Source organism: Alosa alosa, chromosome 23 (genome assembly GCF_017589495.1).
Source record: "Alosa alosa isolate M-15738 ecotype Scorff River chromosome 23, AALO_Geno_1.1, whole genome shotgun sequence".
In the NCBI taxonomy this organism is placed as follows: domain Eukaryota; kingdom Metazoa; phylum Chordata; class Actinopteri; order Clupeiformes; family Clupeidae; genus Alosa; species Alosa alosa.
In genome coordinates, this window is record NC_063211.1 from 28,678,931 (window position 1) to 28,700,755 (window position 21,825).

Sequence of the window (21,825 nt, forward strand, 5' to 3'; positions counted from 1 at the left end):
GTGCAACAACATAAAGGACCGTAGTGCAATATTCCCTAGGCAGCAAATTAAATTTGCTGCCAGGGCTGGTCTAGCAACTGTCCTTTGGCTTGTGAGCTCGAAAAATTAAACGTCTATCAGGCCAATCAAATCGTGTATAGAGTCGTTAGACTGGCTTATTCCACTGCTTGGTTGAATTTCCCATTGTCCTACGTAATTTAGAACGACCATTAACCGTATGTTATCTGCACACCTATGAAGTAGATCCATTTTTTGGCCGTTATCACACTTGTATATTAATTCACGAACTTCGTTGTGAAGTTTAAATGAACTGTCACGTTGCATCCGAGCTGTAAAATGCAGACGCGTTCAGAACATTGCAACATTGTAGCATATGACGGAGGTGGCTTTTAGCTAGATGGATAACAGCAGGCTAAGTAAAAGCGATGTTTCAAAGCTAAAGTTCATCAGAATCTTGGGATACGCCCGCTTGACAACGGGAGAGATAGAACTAACGACTGGCCTTTGGCGTGCAACCATTCATTTAGAACTAGTAATGGCAGTTTGTCCTGTGAGTTGAGAAATTAGTTGATATGTGTCGGAAGAAATTAGTTCTACAAACAAGACAGTTTTAGCTATTAAAACGTTTAAATTGTAACAGGAAATGAACACAACGCAAGTGGCAACAGTGGAATAAGCGGGATAATGGACTCCACGGTGGTCTGTTCACAGAAGTTAATGCACTACGAGGTTTAAACGCTTCGCGTCGGGGCCGTTTTACAACCTCGACCGTGCATTAACTTCTGTGAACAGACCACCATGTCGTCCATTATCCCTTACTTAACATAATGATTGATGGCAGAGTTGCAACGGTTTGGCTTGAATTCCCTGCTACTTGAAAACAAATAAGATAATGTTGCTGTTGGCGAACAGTGTGACACGAGTTAAGCTTTTATTAAGTTGGCAAAAGTTTGAACTAGCCAACTAGCTCCGCTGGTGGGAAACGCATGGTAGCGCTGTCCTATTGCATGCAGAGAGAATTTGAAAGACAACCGATTATCCCGCCCCTCGGACTGAGCACTGCGAACGGTGAGTGCCCAGACCATACATTTTAATGTGGGTCTGGCTCGTCAGGCTAACTTGAAACGGGACTGACCCTGAATAGGGCGATTCAGTTCGCAGGACAAATTTAATCTGCTTTGCGTGATGCCAGCACGCTCACTGGCGATGACGTGCCAGTGCGCGAGGTGAACGCACTTTCATTTTCGAAGAGAGGAAAGAAACGCTATGACGGCGTAGGGAAACAAAGACAAGGTGAAACGGATTATAGGAAGAAAAGGGAAGAAAGTAACAGAAATGGACGTAAATGTTACAGATGTGACTCAGATCAGCATATGGCAAATTCTCCAAAATGTCCTGATGCAAATAAACTTTGCAAAAGTGTGCCGTTCAGGAGAGAGAAAAGAACATGTGAGGGAAGTAGTGATTCCAGAATTAACCACTCTTCTTATTAATGATGCTGCCCAAGTAGAGAGAAAAATAAGGTGCACTGTAGAATTAGGCACATCTCCTAACATTGTGTCAGTTCAGATGATAGTAGATACAGGATCTTTTGTTTCATTGCTTCCAGTAGGGATTTATGAGAAGTCATTTAGTGACATGAAACTGAAAAATACAGAGATTCCCTTAGTGACATATTCAAGGGAGAGAATTCAGTTTTAGGTACACTGGATATTCATGCACACCTTAATGGGTGTTCAGCCCCAGCATCCTTTTTCAGAGTGGAGTCAGGTTCAGCTTTGTTGGGGTTAGATTTAAATCAGGCTTTAGAAATGGTTATAGTGGGAAACAAAAGTGCAAATTAAGTCAGACCAGATAGTGAGGGAAATGACAGTGACACCTCTACCTACACCTGACACAACTACAGCACCACCCCTAGCTACCATCGGCTGTGCAAAGAACTTTATACACAAAGTGAAAGTGAGAGATGATGTGAAACCGGTGCAGCAGAAATTAAGGAGGCTGCCTTTCTCCGTCAAAGATGCTGTTTCTGCAGAACTGAAACGCCCGTGGACGCAGACATAATCGAGAAGATTGACGCGTCCCCCTGGGTGTCGCCAATCGTGGTGACACAACGAAAGAACTCCACAAGAAGACCTCAGGGAGCCTAACAAGGCCGTGGTGACTGATTGCTACCCCATCCCACACATTGATGAGCTCTTTTCTGAGCTCAGAGGAGCGACTTTGTTCTCAACCATTAACCTTGCTAATGCTTACCACCAGGTTCCTCTGCATGAGGATAGCAGGGACCTGACGGCCTTCATAACCCATGAGGGGCTGTTCAGATACAAGAGAGTGATTTATCTGAAGTACAGGCATATCTTGATGACATCATCTTATATGCCTCCAGCCGAGCCGAACATGAAAAACGTCTGAAAGCGGTGCTCTACAGACTACACGAAGCAGGACTACAACTGAATACAGAGAAATGTTCTTTCTACCAGGATAGGTCATTTCTGGGCCTGACGTCATAGAGTTCATAGAGAACTATGCAACTGTGGTGGAACCAATGAGAAAGGTGCTACGTGACCCCACCTACACATGGACTGCTGATGCACAGAACAGTTTCCAGCAGGTAAAACGACTTATCACTGACAGTCGAGCACTTTCCTTGTTCGACCCATCTCTGCCCACTATCGTGTCTACAGATGCCTCGGACTATGGCATAGGGGGTATACTTACTCAGATCCATGCAGACAATACAGAACGGACAGTGGCATTTGCTTCTCGTTCTCTGAGTGCTGCCGAGAGGAAATACTCGGTGGTGGAAAAAGAGGCACTTGCCTGTGTCTGGGTAACAGAACGCTGGAGAATTTATTTATGGGGAACAAAGTTTACCTTGAGAACTGATCACCAGGCCTTAACCACACTCCTGGCTACAAAAGGCATGGGGAGAGCCGGTCTCAGAGTACCACGCTGGTCTGCCAGGTTACTCTGCTTCAACTACAACATCGTCTACAGACCTGGCGCTGAGAACTTTGCAGCCGACTGCCTTTCTCGTTTTCCGCTGCCATACCAACCTGACGGCTGCCCTGACATCGAACCAGAGACTGTTGCTGAGGTCTCTACTCTGCTTACAGCCATTCCTATGAATGACTTCACAGCCGCCTGCTCTTCCTGCCCAGAGTTAGGTAAAGTACGCACCTACATGACAAAAGGCTGGCCTGCAAAACCAAAAGACTTACCAGAGGATATGATGCAGTACTACAGAGTAAAATATGAATTATCCATGCATGATTCACTTATTATCCGAGGAACACACAGAGTTGTGGTGCCAGTTAGTTTACGTTCACACATGGTACACCTTGCACACGAGCAACACCAAGGCATAGTCCGTACAAAGCAGAGAATAAGAGACTTGTATTGGTGGCCCAAGATAGATGCACTTGTACATTCTGTCATTTCTACCTGTGTGTCCTGCCAACTTAATGACAAGACAACACGTACTGCCCCTGCACCAATGACACCAGTTCCATTGCCGGATGGACCCTGGCAAAAGCTTGCCTTAGACATAGTGGGCCCATTTGAGACCGGTCCAGCTGACTGCAGGTTTGCCATTAGTGGACTATTATTCTAAATGGCCAGAGGTTTGTTTTGCTCCACAGTGTAACACTGCAACTGTTGTTTTATGAAAACAGTGTTCTGTCGCAATGGAAATCCTACAGCGGTCGTGACAGATAACGGTCCACAGCTGACCTCCTCTGAGATGACAGCATTCCTGAAAGAACGAGATATACAGCATATCAGAACCACAATTTACCATCCACAAGGAATGGAGCAGTGGAGAGAATGAACCGGGTGATAAAAGAAAGCATCCTTACTGCACAGAGAGAAAAGGCTCCATGGAAGGCTCACATCACCGAGTTCCTTCAAGTCTACAGAGCCACACCGCATGCAACCACAGGAAAGTCACCCTTCGAACTCTTGAATGGGAGAAAGATGCGAACTTCAGCCAAAACTTCAGCAATTCAGCCAAAACTCAAACCTACTCAGGATCAGGAAATGAGAGATAGCGTGGAAAAGAAGCAGCTTTGCATGAAAACATACGCAGATAAAAAGAGACATGCTAAGCCTCCAAAGTTGCAACCAGGAAGTCTGGTGCGAGTGAGAAACCCGTTGCATGTTAATAAAGGACATTCAAAGTTTAGCGAGCCCCTTAGAGTGACAAAACAGAAAGGGCCTCACAGCTACACCCTTAATGATGGGAAAACTTGGGATGCTTCACATTTGTCTGTCTTGCCCGAGACATTCACTTTCCCAGTAGTAGAGGGGAGGCCTGCAGAGCCTGCTAGTGAGAGTGGAGAGAACAGGAGCCAGCGTGTGAGAAGACAACCTACTTGGCTTAGTGATTATGCCCCATAGAATAGAGAATTAAAGGGTTGTTGCTGTAACAGTGTTCAAAAGAATGCATTGTTGTTAATATGTATGTTTTTTTGTTACAGCACTGAAAAAGAAGAAACGCAATTCTAAATAGAACTGTTTAAGTATTACTTTTCTTACAGGATTTTCTTTTGATACATTTTGGATGTTACCCCATTGTGCAAAGGAGAAGTAACCTTTTTAAGAAAGGGGGAAATGTTATGTTCTCCTAATTGTATTGTTGCATATCCAACACCTTAGGTGGCGCTACAGAGACAATTAGACTACAGATTACCTTCAAGTGACCAGTTGTAGATGCATGAAGAAAGACTCAGTAAAGTTCATGAAATGAGTACCTCTGTCCTCCTCTTTTTTAACTAGTTAAGAACATCGCACACTGCTCAATCCGAGGGGCGGGATAAACGGTTGTCTTTCAATTTTTCTCTGCACTAGGATAGCGCTAAAACTCACGAGTCCCATGCATTTTCCCACCAGCGGAGCTAGTTGGTCAAACTTTTGCCAATAATAATAATAATAATAAAAATTCGAATCGCGATTCAAAGACCGCTGTTCGCCAGCAGCAGCATCCTCTTCATTGTTTTCAAGTAGCAGGGAATTCACGCGCAACCATCGCCGACTCTGTACACGATGTGATTGGCTTAAAAGCATTGAATTTATGAATGTGGAAATAATACCTTAAGAAGGCTTGAAAAAGTCTTGAATTTTGATATCTGGGTCTTAAAATTAAATGTGTGCAGTATGTAACTTCTCCATATCGCATTCTCCTCAAAAGTTTAATTTGTCAACCACTATTTTGATTAAATAACGTAGCCTAAATAAAGAGTGTCGGAATCAATAATTAATATGAATGCCCTCAGTAAAAAAGCACAACAAACAGAAAGCAAACAGTTACCAGAGGCGGACAGAGTACACAGCTTCATTACTTGAGTAAAAGTACAGATACCCTTTGCTAAATTTTACTCAAGTACAAGTAAAAGTACAACAGTCAGATGTCTACTTAAGTAAAAGTACTGAAGTACTTGTTTTTAAAAGTACTTGAGTATCAAGAGTAAAAGATTAGCCTACATTTTCTAAATATTGCATTACTACTGCCACAGTGCTTACATTTATGTACAGAAATGTCCTACATGGAGTTAATGTTAATGTTAATACCTTGGAGAATGTAAAAGGAATTGAAAGTGAAATCAAGTCATTTTCATCTTTTTACTATGCTGCCAGGGATGGGCAGTATTTCTAATACATGTATTTAAAATACGTATTTCAAATACAAAATACTATTTTGTAATTGAAACACTTGAACCGAAAACTATCATTAACTTGTGCAGAAAATTGAAATAGTCTGGCGAGGTTGGGCCACAGGTTGGCACATTCCTGGGATGGACCTGCTGCGTCTTCATTGTTTCGTCCATGGTTTCATCTCTTATCTAAATCTGACCATGGAGTTGACTTTGGCGGAAAGCTGAAGGTGATTGCTGATAGGCTGTCCCAATCAGTGGCGCCTGCACAATCCAATCAAGTTTGAGAGGGAAACAACAAATTGAGGATTTCCGAGATTTTTATTTTTTCCTTTTTTTTTAGAAGTAGTAACGGGTACTCACGGTTATGAATAGAAATGTAGTGGAGTAAAGAGTACAATATTTGCCTCTCAAATGTACTTGAGTAAAGTCATGAGTACCCAAAAATTATACTCGAGTAAAGTACAGATCCCTCAAAATTGTACTCCGTTACTGTACGGCTCTGACAGTTACAAACAGTCACGCACTTGGCAAGATTTCGCGTGGCACTCGTGAACGGGCTGACCGCCGCCACCGGACAGCATCTGGTACAACGGGAGATCGCGTGAAGACGGACACAACTGCAGCCGAAGCATTGAGGCGGACTCGAACCGGCGATGCTACCTGCAACAATTCCTAATGAGCAGAGCACCGTCTTCTCCATAGTGCCACGGAGGCGCTGCTTAGCGTAGTGCTCTGTATTATATACATGATTAGAGTCTCGTGACGCTGGCGATTGCGTTTAGGTCAAAGTCCGCCCCTGAGAGGCGTCCTCCTAAATTGGTAAAATTGATTTTTATTTATCTGGGTGTTGCAATTGATATCAGTGATTAATATGAATGCCCTCATTAAAAAAGCACAACAAATAGAAAGCAAACAGTTACAAACAGTTATGTACTTGGCTTCATAAGATTTCGCGTGGCACTCGCGAACGGGCTTACCGCCGCCACCGGACAGCGTCAGGTAAAACGGGAGATCGCGTGACGACGGACGCAACTGAATTTCCAGAGTTGTCTTAGATGGTACATTCGTTGTCTGGCCTTTTTAAACTGAGCTTGGATGTGAGTAGGCCTACCCCAGGTCAGGTCCTCAGAGATGTGTACTCCCAGATATTAGGCTACTAACTTTCTCTACCTGGGTTCCATCAATCAAGAGAGGGGTGTAAGTCTGCTGCTGCCTCCTTCTGAAGTCTACAATAGCTCCTTGGTTTTGCTAACATTCAGTTGGAGACAGTTTGCCTGACACCAGGCAATCAGCTTTTTCACCTCTTTCAAGAAGGCCATTTCATCGTTGTCAGAGATGAGACCCAGGACTACTGTATCATCAGCAAACTTAAGGATGGAAGTGGAGCTGTGAGATGACACAGTCATAGGTGTAGAGAGAGTAGAGCAGTGGGCTCAAGACACAGCCCTGTGGAGCTCCTGTGTTCAGAATGATGGAATTAGAGGTGAACTGGCCCATTCTCTCTACCTGGGGTCTGCCAGAAAGAAAGTTCAAAATCCAGTCACAGAGGGAGGTGTTTAGTCCAAGATCTTTGAGCTTAGAGTCCAGCATGTGAGGAACAGTGGTGTTGAAAGCTGAACTATAATCAATAAACAGCAGCCTTGCATAATTCCCTTTTCCACTCTCAATATGCCTAAGGGTGGTATGAAGGACATGAGAGATGGCATCCTCAGTAGATCTATTAGATCGGTAAGCAAATTGCAGTGGGTCAATAGTGTTGGGGATAGATGAGCAGATGATGTTTTTAATAAGTCTCTCAAAAACCTTCATCACTAGTGATGTGAGGGCTATAGGTCGATAGTCGTTCAGGCATGTTATTTTTTGACACAGGCACTATAACTGATTGTTTAAAACAAGTCAGGACCACTGACTGAGTTAAAGAGTCATTGAAGATAGATGTAAACACTCCAGACAGCTGATCAGCACAGGATCTCAACACGCAACCAGAGATGCCGTCAGGGCCAGCTGCCTTCCTGATGTTAGCTCGTTTCAAAGCTTTCCTAACCTTGTCCTCCGACACGGAGATCGCATACTCATCTCTGTCTAGGTTGGTGGTAACGCTGCCGACGTTGGTGGTATTGCGGGAACCTTCTCGAAACGCGCATAAAAGGAGTTCAACTTACTTGAATTATAGTAGCATTTAGGATAATTATAATAGGAATATTTCACCCATCCCCCCACCACACACATATATTATCCCATATTTATAAAAGCACCTACCATTTAAGTTTTAACCACAGAATATTCCATTGTGGTTATTTCGGCCACAACAATGCTCTTGCAGCCAAGTTCAGCATGTGAGTGTGAAAATGAGACAACTAACAATTCAAAATAACTTTGCATCAAATAACATTTACAATAACATAATAACTAAAACACACACACACACACACATAAACACTGCTTGGTTTAAAAACATCCTTTAATAGGCCCGTGCCACACACCTCCACACACTCACACACATACTAGTGAAAAATAATGCTCCTACAAAAAGAACACTACAATTATCATTTGTGTTTTTTTCATGTCCCACAACATTTTTTTTTCTTTAAATAAAATTACTTCAAGTACTCTGACTTGGATACAAAATAAAACTGTTCTAGCTGCCTCCAGTAGGCCACAACACAGAAAGAGAGAAAAAAGAAAGAAAGGGAGAGAGAGCAAGAGAAAAAGATAGAAAGACTCACAACACAGTGGTCACAGATGCTGTTCTCCTTTCTGTGGCAAGGCAGATAGAGGGATGGGGGCATACTGAAAAAATACTCCTGACATTTCATTTTTTTCCACACAGATAGATATGAATACAGTATGTCCATTTAAGTGGGTGTGTTCGATATATTAAAAAATAACAGCAATAATAACAATAATAATAACAATGTTACAAAAATGAAAATAAAAATATTTTCCTACACCCCTATCTGTTCAGGGCAGGCACTACCAAGTTTTAAGGAGACCACAGTGTTTGCAGTGGATATGTATGCGCAGAATTGTACAACCAATATATGTTCCATCACTATTTTTTTCCTTTTGTTTTTAAGACTAAACATAAGGAGAATGCTACAATCGTTCCTAAGGCAATAAACCATATCTGATGTCTGAAACAATATGTACATATCATCATTCCCAGACTGAATATTGACATTACTAGACAGTTATATACATGAGGGTGGTCAATGCCAGATTAAGAGAGAGAGAGAGAGAGAGAGAGAGAGAGAGAGAGAGAGAGAGATGCAGTTTCTACAGTCAAGCTGTTTTGAATACTCCATGTCCTCTGGCATGTAGATCAGTGTAAACAGATTCCTTATTTTTCTGGTGATTTTTTTTCTTGGCTTGATTTTCATATTTGGAGAGAACAAAAAAAAAAACAACACACACAAAAAAAAAAGACATTCCAGAAGTTTCGTTTAAAGCAGTTTCTTTGTTTTGTTTTTGTTGTTTCTTCCTTTTCATAGAAAATGAAGAGTGGACCTTATTTTTCATTTTTATTCTTTTTTTTCACTTTTTATTTATTTACTTTCATAAATAATTAATAATAAAAAATTAAATACATTCACTATTAATATTAACCATAAAGTTTTTAAAAAATATATTTACAGGTAGTGGAAAGTGTTTCTCTTTATTTAGTTACAGCTCTGATGGTTGTAGTTTCAGTGCCATGTTCTTCCTTTGTTTCTGTCTTTTAAGGAAATGGTATTGCACGAAGACCCTCCCCCCTACTTGTCAGGGTCTCTTTGGGTGTGAGTGTGTGAGCGAGCCAAACGAGTGGTTTATGGGGAAAGAGAAGCCTGGCTGGTGGAGAGGAGGTTTCCCCAAGGGGCTCTGGAGCGACAGCAGTGATTGAACTCGTTCGTCCTGTCAGTACAGACGGAGGAGTAGTTTATGACGTCAAGTCTTTTCTGAAATGTCCACAGCCAAAAAGAGCAAAGAGCACATGGAGAGAGATGGAGGTTGGTATGGAGAAAGAGCGTGAAAGAAAGAGAGAGAGAGCAGGGGAAAGAGATGGAAAGAGAAAGAGAGAGAGAGAGAGAGAGAGAGAGAGAGCAGGGTGTCTTAGTTCGTCTGCTTCAGCAGCTCAGTCCAGCGCTTCTCGAAGAACTTCCGCATGTTGTGTCCGGCCCTGCCAATGTCCGAGTTGTCCTCATTGAACTTCTCACAGTTATCAAACACTAGGTTCACGTCTATGATGAACGTCTCCAGATTCTGATACCTGAAGGAGGGAGAGAACAAATGCCATAAGGGGAGACACGGAGGGGGAGAAATTTCAGCACTGAGATGACACAATCATCCTGTCCAAACACTTTTCTAGCAGGTTGTATTCACTGGTCAAAGGATGTATGACAGTTCTTACACACAAGGAAGGAAAGGCAGTCCCTACCTACAACATATCCCAATTTTAAAAGGAGAACTGAACCAAAATAATATTATAATTAACTCTTCATTCTTATTTAAGAGGACAACCACACTGTGTTTGAAAAGAGAGGAAACATGTTCTCAGTATGACTGAACCATTAAATAATTGTATGACATGCTCATTGATTTTCTACAAGGCCCTAGATTTGGAAAAACTGTCCAAACATGGCCTCCAAGATAAGGCATTTTTGAGAGTAAAAATCAAGGGTGAACAATGTATGAAAACATTGTAATTTAACAAATATATTATACAGATCTTAGTTTTGAGACCTAAATATTATGTAGACAAACTGAGCAAAATCTGAGATGGTGTGGCAACCATTTTCTTGGATTCTACACAAAAGACACATTTCAATGTAAATGTGTGTGTGTGTGTGTGTGTGTGTGTGTGTGTGTGTGTGTGTGTGTGTGTGTGTTTTTGTGTACGTGAGATGAATCACAACACTTACTGGCTGCTAACAAGCTTCTCGCGGATGGTGGAGAAGTCCATGGGCTTCTTGATGACCTTGCGGTATCCAGGAACAGACTTCTGGTTGACAGGAGTCAGGAAAGGCCAGGCGTCCTGGTGACGCTCCAGCTCTGCTAGTAACACCCTGCATGCACACACATAAAAAACATAATCACTCACACAAACAGCCAAGCAAACACATCCCAGGTGAGATCACTGATAGCCTGGGTGAACCCAGATGAACCCTCAGACAATTTGAATTTGCTCTGCAGGTCAGTCTGGAAAAGAGCCCATTGACACCCGTTTCCGAATGACCAAAAAACCCAGTATCCAATCACAATGGCATGCATTCAACACAACCAATGGCTGTGGGGATGGCGACATGGTTAAACAGATATGTGCACAAATCTGGCTAGATCGCTGATGCAGCATTTGCTATTTTGACGGCCATTCACACACCTGCACAGCCCCAGGTCCCGGTTGTTGTCCCGCGCTGTCTTGGCACGCTTTACACACACTGGACTCTCCTGTTTGGTGGTGGTAGGAGGCGGGGAGCTCTTCTTGGGGTCCTTGGCCCCCTTTTTTGGCGGGGTGCTGGGCCCGGCCGTGGCCCCTGCTGAAGCCCCTGTGGTGACCACAGTGGGGACAGCAGCAGCAGCAGCAGCAGCAGCAGCAGCAGCAGCAGCCTCCTCGATGGGCTTGGGCTGCTTGTTGTTGTTGTTGTTGTTGTTGTTGTTGTTGTTGTTTGGCCCCTCATTGCTCTTCTTTGCCAGTGCTGACGACTTGGTCTGCGGCTTTTTATTCTTATTGGGAGATGGGGTGCTGGCCTGAGACACAGACAATGAGGAAGAAATATTAAAAGATAGACCAATGTTACAATGGAAGCTACTTTACTGTAAAACAACTCAATGGTGTGAATCCAGGTGGATGAGCTGTCCCTCTGCTTTAGCTCATAGAAGTGTTCCCGGTCTTCCTTTATAGACGAGACAACCTTTTTGCCTGGGTTTTTGTGCTACTGTGTGTTAGTTTGTGTGTGTGTGTGTGTGTGTGTGTGTGTATGTGTGTGTGCATGTGTGTGTTTGTGTGTGTGTGCATGCATGCATGTGTGTTTATGTTTGTGCATGTGTGTGTTTGTGCATGCGTGTGTGCATGTGTGTGTGTGTGTGTGTTACCTTGGTGATGCAGGCTGGGCAGTACCAGTCTCCCTCAGGGATGGTGAAGATCTTGGGCTTGTGGCAGTAGGTGTGGCAGCCCTTGTCACAGCCATCACACAGCAGCAGCAGGTCATCATTATCTCCCTTTCTGCAGATCTGACAGTACTGCATACACACACACACACACACACACACACACACACACACACACACACACACACACACACACACACACACACACACAAACTAAACTGATTACCCATCACCTTTATTAAACTGTGGTCTACAAAAGTATAATTTTGCCATGACGTCTCCAGGCCTCTTTCTTTCACATACACCTCAATGCCCATATAATACTATCAGTATGCCACCTATACATCTCTTCTACCCTCTCTCTCACACACACACACACACACACACACACACACTCCTACACTTACCACTTTCATGATGGACCTCTCCCAGGCGATGGACTTCTGTAGCTGCTGCAGGCACATGGCCAGCTGGGAGGAGCTCCTGACCTCACTCAGGGCTTTCCTCCAGACCTTCAGACCCGGAGCCACCTCCTCCTCGCTGCTACACACAACATACACACGCACACACACACACATACACACACACACACACACACACACACAGACAGACAGACACACACAAAAAAAAAAAATATGGGGCAGAATTAGAGACAAACTCATATGCCTAAGAGTAGTATAATTGTGACAAAAATAAATATCTATCTAGTCCCAGTAGAATGGTCCCACAAGTATAAAGACAAAAGATACAGTGTTGAAACAACAATGTAGACCAGCACAAAAAGGAAACACCCCCAGAGGCTGTCTCCATGACAATAAGGTGCCATCTGGTCACATACAAATACATGAAGACGCACACAAGCTACAGGTGACACATGCCACACCAAGGCCCAGGAGTTGGCACACACAGAATGGGTGAAGTGTTGGAACGTTTATGCCAGCCGCCACTGTCGTGGAACGACACGTTGACACACCATGCAGAGGCAACAAAAGAACGCTCCAAGAGAGAGGTGAAACCCGTGCAGGCCCCCCAAAAGCTCCACGTCTACGCTAAACAGTTAAGCATCCAGCCGCAGCAAGCCAGATGCAGGGATGCACTCAAAGAGAGAAAAAAAAACAAATGGAAGGAAAGCCAACAAAAATAGCTGGTCTGAGGCCACCAAGAAACACAGCACCACCCTGTGTCCAACATTAAAGGATCAAGAAGGCTTCTTGAAATGTTTGATCATAACATAAACAATTTTGCCTGGATTACTTAAGCATTCTGTTTATACTCTATACCTGTTTTCACTGAAGTACTGAGGCAAAACTGATATGGTTCCTAAGATTCGCAAGGACATATTTTAGGATAGGTCCAGATAGAATTTGTATTCTATTTCCACTAGCTGTTGATACAAAATAACAATATGGTTCATTTAAAGCTCATCTTCAGATCTGATTTATGTGAGGCATTAAAACTACAGAGCCAGAGCACATGACCCATCTGCAGTTGGTGAAATAATACATAGTAATAAGAAACATGGAAATGCAGAAGCTTTGTGGTTAGGATTAGGACTCCTGTCTTAGCAGCCATCAACTCCTCCCACACATATACAGGTCATTTATTAGTCCACTACCTGCCCTAAATATGCTCCAAAATATTATAGTCTACTGCTATATTTCAATGTAGGCCATTTAGGGCAAAGTGTATGTGTATGTTTCTAAGATAAAAAAATCTAATGAATGTTGGTTGTCTTAAAAAGTAAACCAAGTGTATAGGAACGTCACATATTACCAACCGTCATGTATGTCCAACCTCTTACGTGTATGTGTCACTTAATATTCATTTCTATACAAACCAAGATGGCGGATTCCTAAAGGGCAGCTGTGGCCTACTGGTTAGCGCTTCGGACTTGTAACCGGAGGGTTGCCAGTTCGAACCCCGACCAGTAGGCACGGCTGAAGTGCCCTTGAGCAAGGCACCTAACCCCTCACTGCTCCCCGAGCGCCGCTGTTGTTGCAGGCAGCTCACTGCGCCGGGATTAGTGTGTGCTTCACTTCACTGTGTGCTGAGTGTGTTTCACTAATTCACGGATTGGGATAAATGCAGAGACCAAATTTCCCTCACAGGATCAAAAGAGTATATATACTTATACTTACATAAAGAAACTATCTATATCTAACTATACTATATCTAAATTAGCTATGTACCTAAAATTACATTTTACCGTGACTCGAAGAGCTGTAAACAGTGTTGTAAGGCTGCGTGTACAAATCCGCTTGGAGCTCCAGTGGAATTTTGATTTGCCAACGAGAATTATCGGGCTAACCGTTCATGTGCATGAAAGGTTGGGAAGCACCCACCAGCCCAGCACTAACCTCCGAGCGTGGTAAACAAAATTGGATATTTCAGGCAGTAAAAGCCCCAGTAAGAACCAAACTAGATTTTGTTCAAATCTACACACCTATGGCTACTGAAAAATGTAAGGTTCATTTGTTATTTTGAAGTATTAAAAAACATCGTTGTTTTAAGAATTTTTGAACGAAATGGTTGGTAATTAGCACGTTTACAGAATATGGTTGATGATTTAAAGTCTGATTTATATGTTGAGATTGAAGTATTGTCTGATGCCTTAACTGTTGACATGACATTTTTGCTTGTGGCTAACTTAGACAGCAAAATACAGTGATGATTAGACAAACTGTCCACAAGAAAGAGATTTTTCTCCAATGAAAACAATTAAAACGATTGGAATGCAAGACTAGATGGTTGATGATGAGGCTGAAGATGATCCCACTTGATACACTGACCACAGAGTGCTGACATCACTGCTGAGGAGAGAGAAGGAGAAAAAGAAAGAGTGCAAAGGGGTGGGGCACCACAAGCCCCCAACATGAAAAAATACTGTAGCCTCCACGTGAGCCATGCACAGATTTGCTGCGGGCAACAACAACAAAAAGAGACAAAGTCCAACATAAAAGGAGGATAAAGGAAACTGAAGCCCTCAAGCATCAGCAGCGCTTGGACCCCTGGCCTCAATGCAAGCAGCCATGGCTGTCAGTGAAGAAGCTACGCTCCAAACCAACGCCACGCCAAACGAGAAATGACCAGCAGCAGAGGAGAAAAAGAAGGAGGATGAGCGAATACACGGACAGATGGAGACGAGACGGGACTGCAGGGGGAGGACGGATGGGGACGGACAGGACGGACGGGACGGAATGACCTACCCTTCCCCGCGAGCGCCCGTGGAAAGTGCGGGGCCGGGCACCGTGACCGTGCCCACGTTATCCAGCTTGATCTGGATGGTACTGCCCAGCGGGCTCTGCAGGTACCTTCGTTCGATGTGGCACTCCAGTTCTGCCAGTCGGGTCACGGCGATGTCCAGCGGGTTGTCCAGATGCCGCTCGAACGTGCCGCGTTCCGAACCGCCACCGCTGCTGTTCCCACGCCCACCCTCGGATGGCGCTGCGGAGGGGCTCTTGTGCTCGTAGTACACCAGGTCCTCGCGCTCCGACTGGGTCTCCGGGAACATCCAGCCCTAGGGAGGGACAGAGGGAGGAGAGAGGGAGGAAGGGAGGAAGGGAGAGAGGGAGAGAGAGGGAGAGAGAGGAAGACAACAAAATCAATGGGACCTGCATATGAGCAGGGCTTCAAGACTGGACAAGGCCATCAATGAAAAATGTTTTATAAAAATGCATACGCGTTTTGGCACAACAGCCTTCATCAGAGCATGTCAAAATGGTTGCCTTTGGGCTGTTCCTTCTACGTTTGAACAGGTGGAGTAGGGCTAGCCCAAAGGCAACCATTTGGACATGCTCTGATGAAGGCTATTCAACTGAAGAGCACCAGAGGGCACCCCAGCAGCACTCCTTGCCAATTGTTTAAGGCAATCTCTGATTTGAAAACAGACAACTTCAGGCACAGAAATTATCCTTTCTTTAAACCCTGTCTAAACCATGTGTGTACGTGAATGTGGGAGTGAACGTGTGTGAATGTGTGTGTATGTGTGTGTGTGTGAGAAAGAATGAGTGTGTGTGTTTGTGTGATGCCGTGGCTTACAGGCACGGCCTCACGCGTCCTAATAGCGGCCGCACGCAACTTTTATACACCGTTTGCTCAGCTCAAGGACTTCTGTTCACGTCACATGTGTCGCTATACATTCATGTCTACTGTCGCTATACATTCATGTCTACTGTAGCTTGTGTGGTATGTTGTTTACATGGATAAACAGATTGGTGCACACATTCGGTTATCGCGTTAAACATTTCACACGCATCCCTTTATTCATTTATACATACGTTCACCATTTATCCAAAAATACTGTTTGCCCCGCGAATAATTAGAGGCTTCTAAACAATGTATGTGTGAAGGAGATATCTGTTTGATGTATAGTTTGTTTTCCAGCATGTTAAAAACGTAGTGTCTTAACGCAGGTAAGCTGTTGTGTCCTTGCAGATTCAATTAACTATTGTGTAGCATTTGCTGTATGTGTAATGACATGTGACCATGTAGAAATGTTATCGTGTAGGCCTTAACTGTGTTTAATATAGATTTCTTGCTATAATGTACAGACACCCATGTGTTCATTGAGTGTCATGGTTTGTACCAATTTGGGGGTTTTGTTCGTCCTGATATAATGAACTAGTTTTAGTCATTTAGGAGAGCTTGATGAGAAGAGGAAGCCTTACCCAAACGCTCTCATGGTAATACACTCAATTGTGTGAGCTACTGACCAAAGTGTCCATTTGTTACAGCTTAAGTTTAGAAAGTAATACAATCTTTTTATTATTATTATTGTTTTCTTTCAATTCAATGAGCTTTATTGGCATGACTGTATGTGTTACAATGTTGCCAAAGCAGTAATTACATCAAGAGAAGAAAACAATTAGCAAATATTAACAATAACAACAATTGATATGGACTATGGAGAATAATAATAATAATCATCTTTCTTTCTTCTTTTTGCCATTTTTGTATGTTTTTGCATTTGGATGTCTCAACACCTGGTGGTGGAACAATTGTGAGTTCATCTCATTTTTGCCTCCCTGCTGCCTTTTGATGCCCATCCATAAGACCCTCAACACACTACCTTTTGGCAGTTTGTGTGAGAGAGAAATGTGTGTGTGTGAGAGAGTGAATGTGTATATGTGTGTATGTGTGTGTGTGTGCATGCGAGTATGTGTGTGTACGTGGTCTCACCTTGACCTGCAGGCTGGCAGCGGTGACTTTCTTCTCGAGCTCCTCCACCTGCACCAGCAGGGCGATGTCTGTCTCCATGGCCTGCTCCTCCACACACCACGTCTGCACCGTCTCCTCCGACACCTGGCCCTCGTCGTCCAGCACCGATACCTCCATCACTGCCACTGCCGTCCACACACACACACACACACACACACACACACACACACACACACACACACACACACACACACACACACACACACACACACACACACAATCAATCAATCAATCAATCAATTCACTTCATATTCAGGGAGGGGAGTGATAGCCTTTGGCCACTAAATATGAGATTGGTTATCAGTGAAACAGAGCGATGGCCTGACATGACCAAATCAATTTGATTTCCTGCGACTATCTGTCAAATGACTGAATTTAATAGCAATAGATTTTCATTTCATGCATGAAGTTTCTGTTTTATAAAAACATATAGAACTCGAATATTACAGAACTCGAAGCCCTACTATTATGGATATGGGTGCATGTCAAAATGTGTGTCAGAGTTTATTTCTCGCTGTCTCTATGTGTGTGTGTGTGTGTGTGTGTGTGTGTGTGTGTGTGTGTGTGTGTGTGTGAATGTGTGTGTATGTGCTGACCTTCTTTGTTCTTGTTGCAGGTCTGTGTGATGAGCTCCAGGTTCTTCTGGAGTTGTTTCTGCAGGCTCTTCTCCCGGATGCCACGGCTGTGCATACTGGCCATCACAGCCTTCAGCTCCCCCATGTCCGACAGCTTCCACCAGCCCAGCATCTTGTCTGCACACACATGCAATATATGTACTGGATGAGCAAATAAGTGGATTTCCCATTTTTAACAGTAATTCATCATGTTGATGTCATATTTTTCTGACGATGCCAGCTAAATGGCAAAGGGTCTCCCACTGTCTCAGTTCCATTGCTCCATCACAGGTGTCCATGGACTTCTTTCTGCACGTGCCACCCTGGGTCTGGCTCTCTTTCTGTCTCCCCCACTCTCTCCTCTGTCTTCCCCTCTTTCTCTTAGTCTTCTGTCACCCCCTCCCTCACGCAGTGCTCACCCTCTGGGATGGGTTGTGGCGTGGGGTGGTCCTGTGGCCGGCTCAGCTCCAGGATGGGCACGGGCGACATGGCCACAGTGGGCTTGTCCCCGTGCGGAGCGGGCGAGCCGCTCAGACTGGTGCAGACACTGGGGGGCAGCAGGGGGCTGGCGCTGCCCTCTCCAGACGGGTAGTGGGGCAGTGGGCTGCTGCACAGGGGCAAATGGGGGGTCACCAGCCCTCCGGACCAGCTACACATGGGCAGGCCCATGCCAGGTGTCACCTGAGAGACAGACACAGAGGGGAGAGGGCGGCACACACATTACTACTCTACACACTCTCATATGGACACACAAACATGCACATATTCACACTTCTCCTATAGTTAATATGCTGACATATCAGCACAGCTTAGAACAGTGCTACAGCTATGTGCTTAATGTCATTACGTAATTCAATTTCTTTATTAAGGGATAACCCCTTGAGATGAGGCATCTCGTTTTCGAGGGGGTCCCAAAAACACCAAACACATTTATTACACACACGCATACATCCACACCAAAGCTCTTCATCACTACAAGCTACAAAGCAGTCCAACCTCTCTAACCTAATAGATTTATGTTGGTAAAAAACAGAAATTAAATTTGTAATCCATTAAAAATCAAAATAAATAAAATAAAATACAAATAAAGGACACAGGAGAAAATCACAATTGAAAATGAGTTAAAGTAAATAAAAGAAGTAGAAGTAGGAGAAAAAAGCAAGTATATGCACATCTAATAAATAAGTCAACCACCAGGAAAGCATGTGCATTGGTCACATGATTGCAAAAAGTTTAATAGGGATGACTTAAAAAGTGGAAAAGATGAAATAGATCTCACTGAGCTGGGTAGACTATTCAAATTAGCAAGGAGAGATGAATCAAATAGAATGGAACAGAACAGAACAGGATCTCTGTTGTACAGAAATAAATACTTCACATCACTTAACAAGATAGAACTGTAGAAATAGAATTATTATGGTTTAACTTTAGCACTACTGCTTCATTTCCATTGTAATTGCACCTAATAGAAATGAACTGCGTGGGTGTGTGGGTGGGTGTGTTTGGGTGTGTGTGTGTGTGTGTGTGTGTGTGTGTGTGTCGGGGGGGGTTGTTGTGTGTGTGTGTGTGTGTGTGTGGGTGTGTGTGTGTGTGTGTGTGTGTGTGTGTGTGTGGGTGTGTGGGTGTGTGCGGGTGTGTGTGGGTGTGTAGTTCTCACCTGCAGTGGTGACAGGCTGTAGCTGGCTGGCGTGGTGAGGGAGTGGAGCGGGCTGGCTGCGTGGGGATTGGGGGAGCAGGAGGGGGGGGATTTGGGGAGGGCCGCGCTGGTGGAGGGAGACGCAGTAGCGCCCCCGCTGGTGGTGCTTGTGGTGGCAGCCAGGGGGTCCGCAGAGGAGGAAGTGATGCGTGGCGCCCCAGGTGGAGGTGTGGTGAGGGAGGTGTCATCGCAGGGTGCCCGTGGCAACAGGCTAAACCAGTGGCCCCCTCTCTCCGTCAGCACCCGCATCAGCTGGTCACTGGGCAGCAGCAAAGGCTGCTGGGAAAGTGGGAGTCCTCCTGGGATGGACGCTCCAGCAGCCAGTGGCGCTACCAGCAGGCCGTGTGGGGCAGCAGGCGGCAGGGCCAAGGGCACCCCTCTGCTGGGGCTGCTACATAACAGTGGAGGCGGCGGAGGATTCGGGGAGGTGTCTGGAGGTGAGGGGCAGGTCACCGTGGTGGACAGGGCAGCGTGCGGGCAGCCATTGGGGAGAGGGGGAGACCCCTCGGCTGCCTGTGAGGAGGCCTCGGGGAGCAGCTCCTCAGTGAGCGGCTCAGGTGCGGTCAGTGGGGAGGAGGGGTGAGGGAGTAGGACGCCGGCTGTTTGCTGTGGCTCCTCTGTGATGGGGTCGCTACTCTCGTCGCCCTCCTTGGGGCTCAGTTTGGGATCGACCACGGCCGGTTTCTCCTCCTTTACATCCTCCTCCTCCTCCTCCTCCTCCTCCCCTCCTTCATCCTCCATTGGCTCCAGCGCTGCCACATCCTCCTCCTCCTCCTCCTCTGTAGGCTCCTGCTTGACCTCTAGATCATCAGTGGGAGGCAGCACCTTCTTCTCCTCCTCCTTTTGCTCCTGCTCTGGCTGCAGGGGCTCCTCTTTGATCTGCATGGCCTGGAAGCTCCGCAGACGCTCACGCTCCTTCTCTAGCTCCTCAGGACCTGCACAACACACACACACACACACACACACACACACACACACACACACACACACAACCATAAACAGCAGGTAAAGACAGAAATCCACACCCCAAAGACCTTTTTTTGAGGCGTTTTGCCACTATAGGGACATTTTGTAGTTCCTATACCTTTTCCTGTCTGGGGGCTGGGGCGATTGGAATAACTTGTTAGAACTGCAGTATCTGTAACCATTTTAGCTCCTACTTTGGGGCAGGGTATTTTCCCTGCACATAGGAACCACGACTGACATACAACATGTTGATTGGTCAAGCACAATAGCCAACTTTTTCTTTTTTTTTTTTAATCTGTAAAAATCATTCAACTTCTGTTTAAATTTGCAAGGAGGCTGAAGGGGCTGACTGCTATCACATGACAAATGTCTTCTGGGCAGATGAGAGGAATATGGATGAAAACAGCAAAGCAGATCCCCTTCGAGCGCTTCCTGATACCATGAGCCTTTAGTTTGTCAATAAACTTCAGCAGCCTCACAGCAATGCTGTCCATTTCATTCCTCTATATTGATGTAATAGATAGGCTGCTGCCTTAAAGTCAATTTGATTGAGAAAAAAAAAATGCTGATTCAATCGCTGCCATGACCAGAACTTGCAGCTTATTTTAATAGCCTTTGCAATCTTTAAAATTCACTTGAAACAATAACAATCAACCACCAACTACACGTTTCGTCTCCTAGAGGGTTGTGAGTTTGAGAATGAGATGGCTAGTTTGGCTTGGAGATTGCAGGCAGGTTTATTTAAGAAGAAGAATATTTAGCAGACATGAAAGGCTGCATGGCAAGACCATCTTCATAGTTTTTTTTTTTTTTTTTTTTACAAATTGTACAGTGTCTATTTCTCTTTTTAAAAATCTAAGGGGTAAAGCCAAAAAGATTAATGTGCAATGTTTTGGTCCACCATCACGGAGTGCTCCAATAATGTACAGTACACATCAACTCAGCATTCCTACTGGTGGTGCAAACAAAAGAAAAACGCCCTAGGAACTGCATAGTTCTAGGGGTACACTTTCCAGTAGGTAGTTCATAGAACTTTGTTCTTAGAACTGTTTAGTCTGAAAATGCCTCACAGCCTAGACAGTAAGACATTAGTTCTAAGATCTATGCTTTTAGAACTTAGATCATTGATATGTTTGGATTTATTATCAAAACATGTCACTGTGGGCATCTTGCTTATCCTGAGCTCTCCATACACAGGAATGCATTAACAATCTCGCATTTACATCCTCCCATTACACAAGTGTGTGTGTGTGTGTGTGTGTGTGTGTGTGTGTGTATGGGCACATGCACGTGTGTGTTTTTTAGTGTGTGTGTGTGTGTGTGTGTGTGTGTAAATACTTACCCTCTCCGCTCTCCAGAGCCTCCACATAGACGCCCCCGCACTGCGGCAACACCCAGTAGCGCCGGCGGTAGCGGTCCTGGCCATACATCATGGAGCGCAGCGAGTGAGACGCCTCAAACAGCTTCTTCCTGATCAGGTTCTGCTGCTGTAGGACACACACACACACACACACACACAAAATGGTGTTAGCATGTGTGTAGCTCTGTGCATAAGCTTCTGTAAAGGTGCTACACTTGTACACATACATTC

The 21,825-nt window shown here is 44.6% G+C and overlaps 1 protein-coding gene across 1 annotated transcript in view; it reads right to left on the bottom strand.

Moving 5' to 3' along the window:
• Positions 1-8,100: 8,100 nt before the first annotated feature.
• The window catches only part of LOC125288179 (bromodomain adjacent to zinc finger domain protein 2B-like), a 97,677-nt gene continuing 83,952 nt past the window's right edge, over positions 8,101-21,825 (bottom strand). The window contains 11 exon segments of the mRNA XM_048234320.1: positions 8,101-9,903; positions 10,556-10,699; positions 11,014-11,381; positions 11,727-11,873; positions 12,149-12,284; positions 14,948-15,258; positions 16,920-17,083; positions 17,555-17,710; positions 17,992-18,253; positions 19,230-20,203; positions 21,577-21,721. Coding sequence (XP_048090277.1) covers positions 9,747-9,903; positions 10,556-10,699; positions 11,014-11,381; positions 11,727-11,873; positions 12,149-12,284; positions 14,948-15,258; positions 16,920-17,083; positions 17,555-17,710; positions 17,992-18,253; positions 19,230-20,203; positions 21,577-21,721 — 2,964 coding nt within the window. The 3' untranslated portion in view covers positions 8,101-9,746.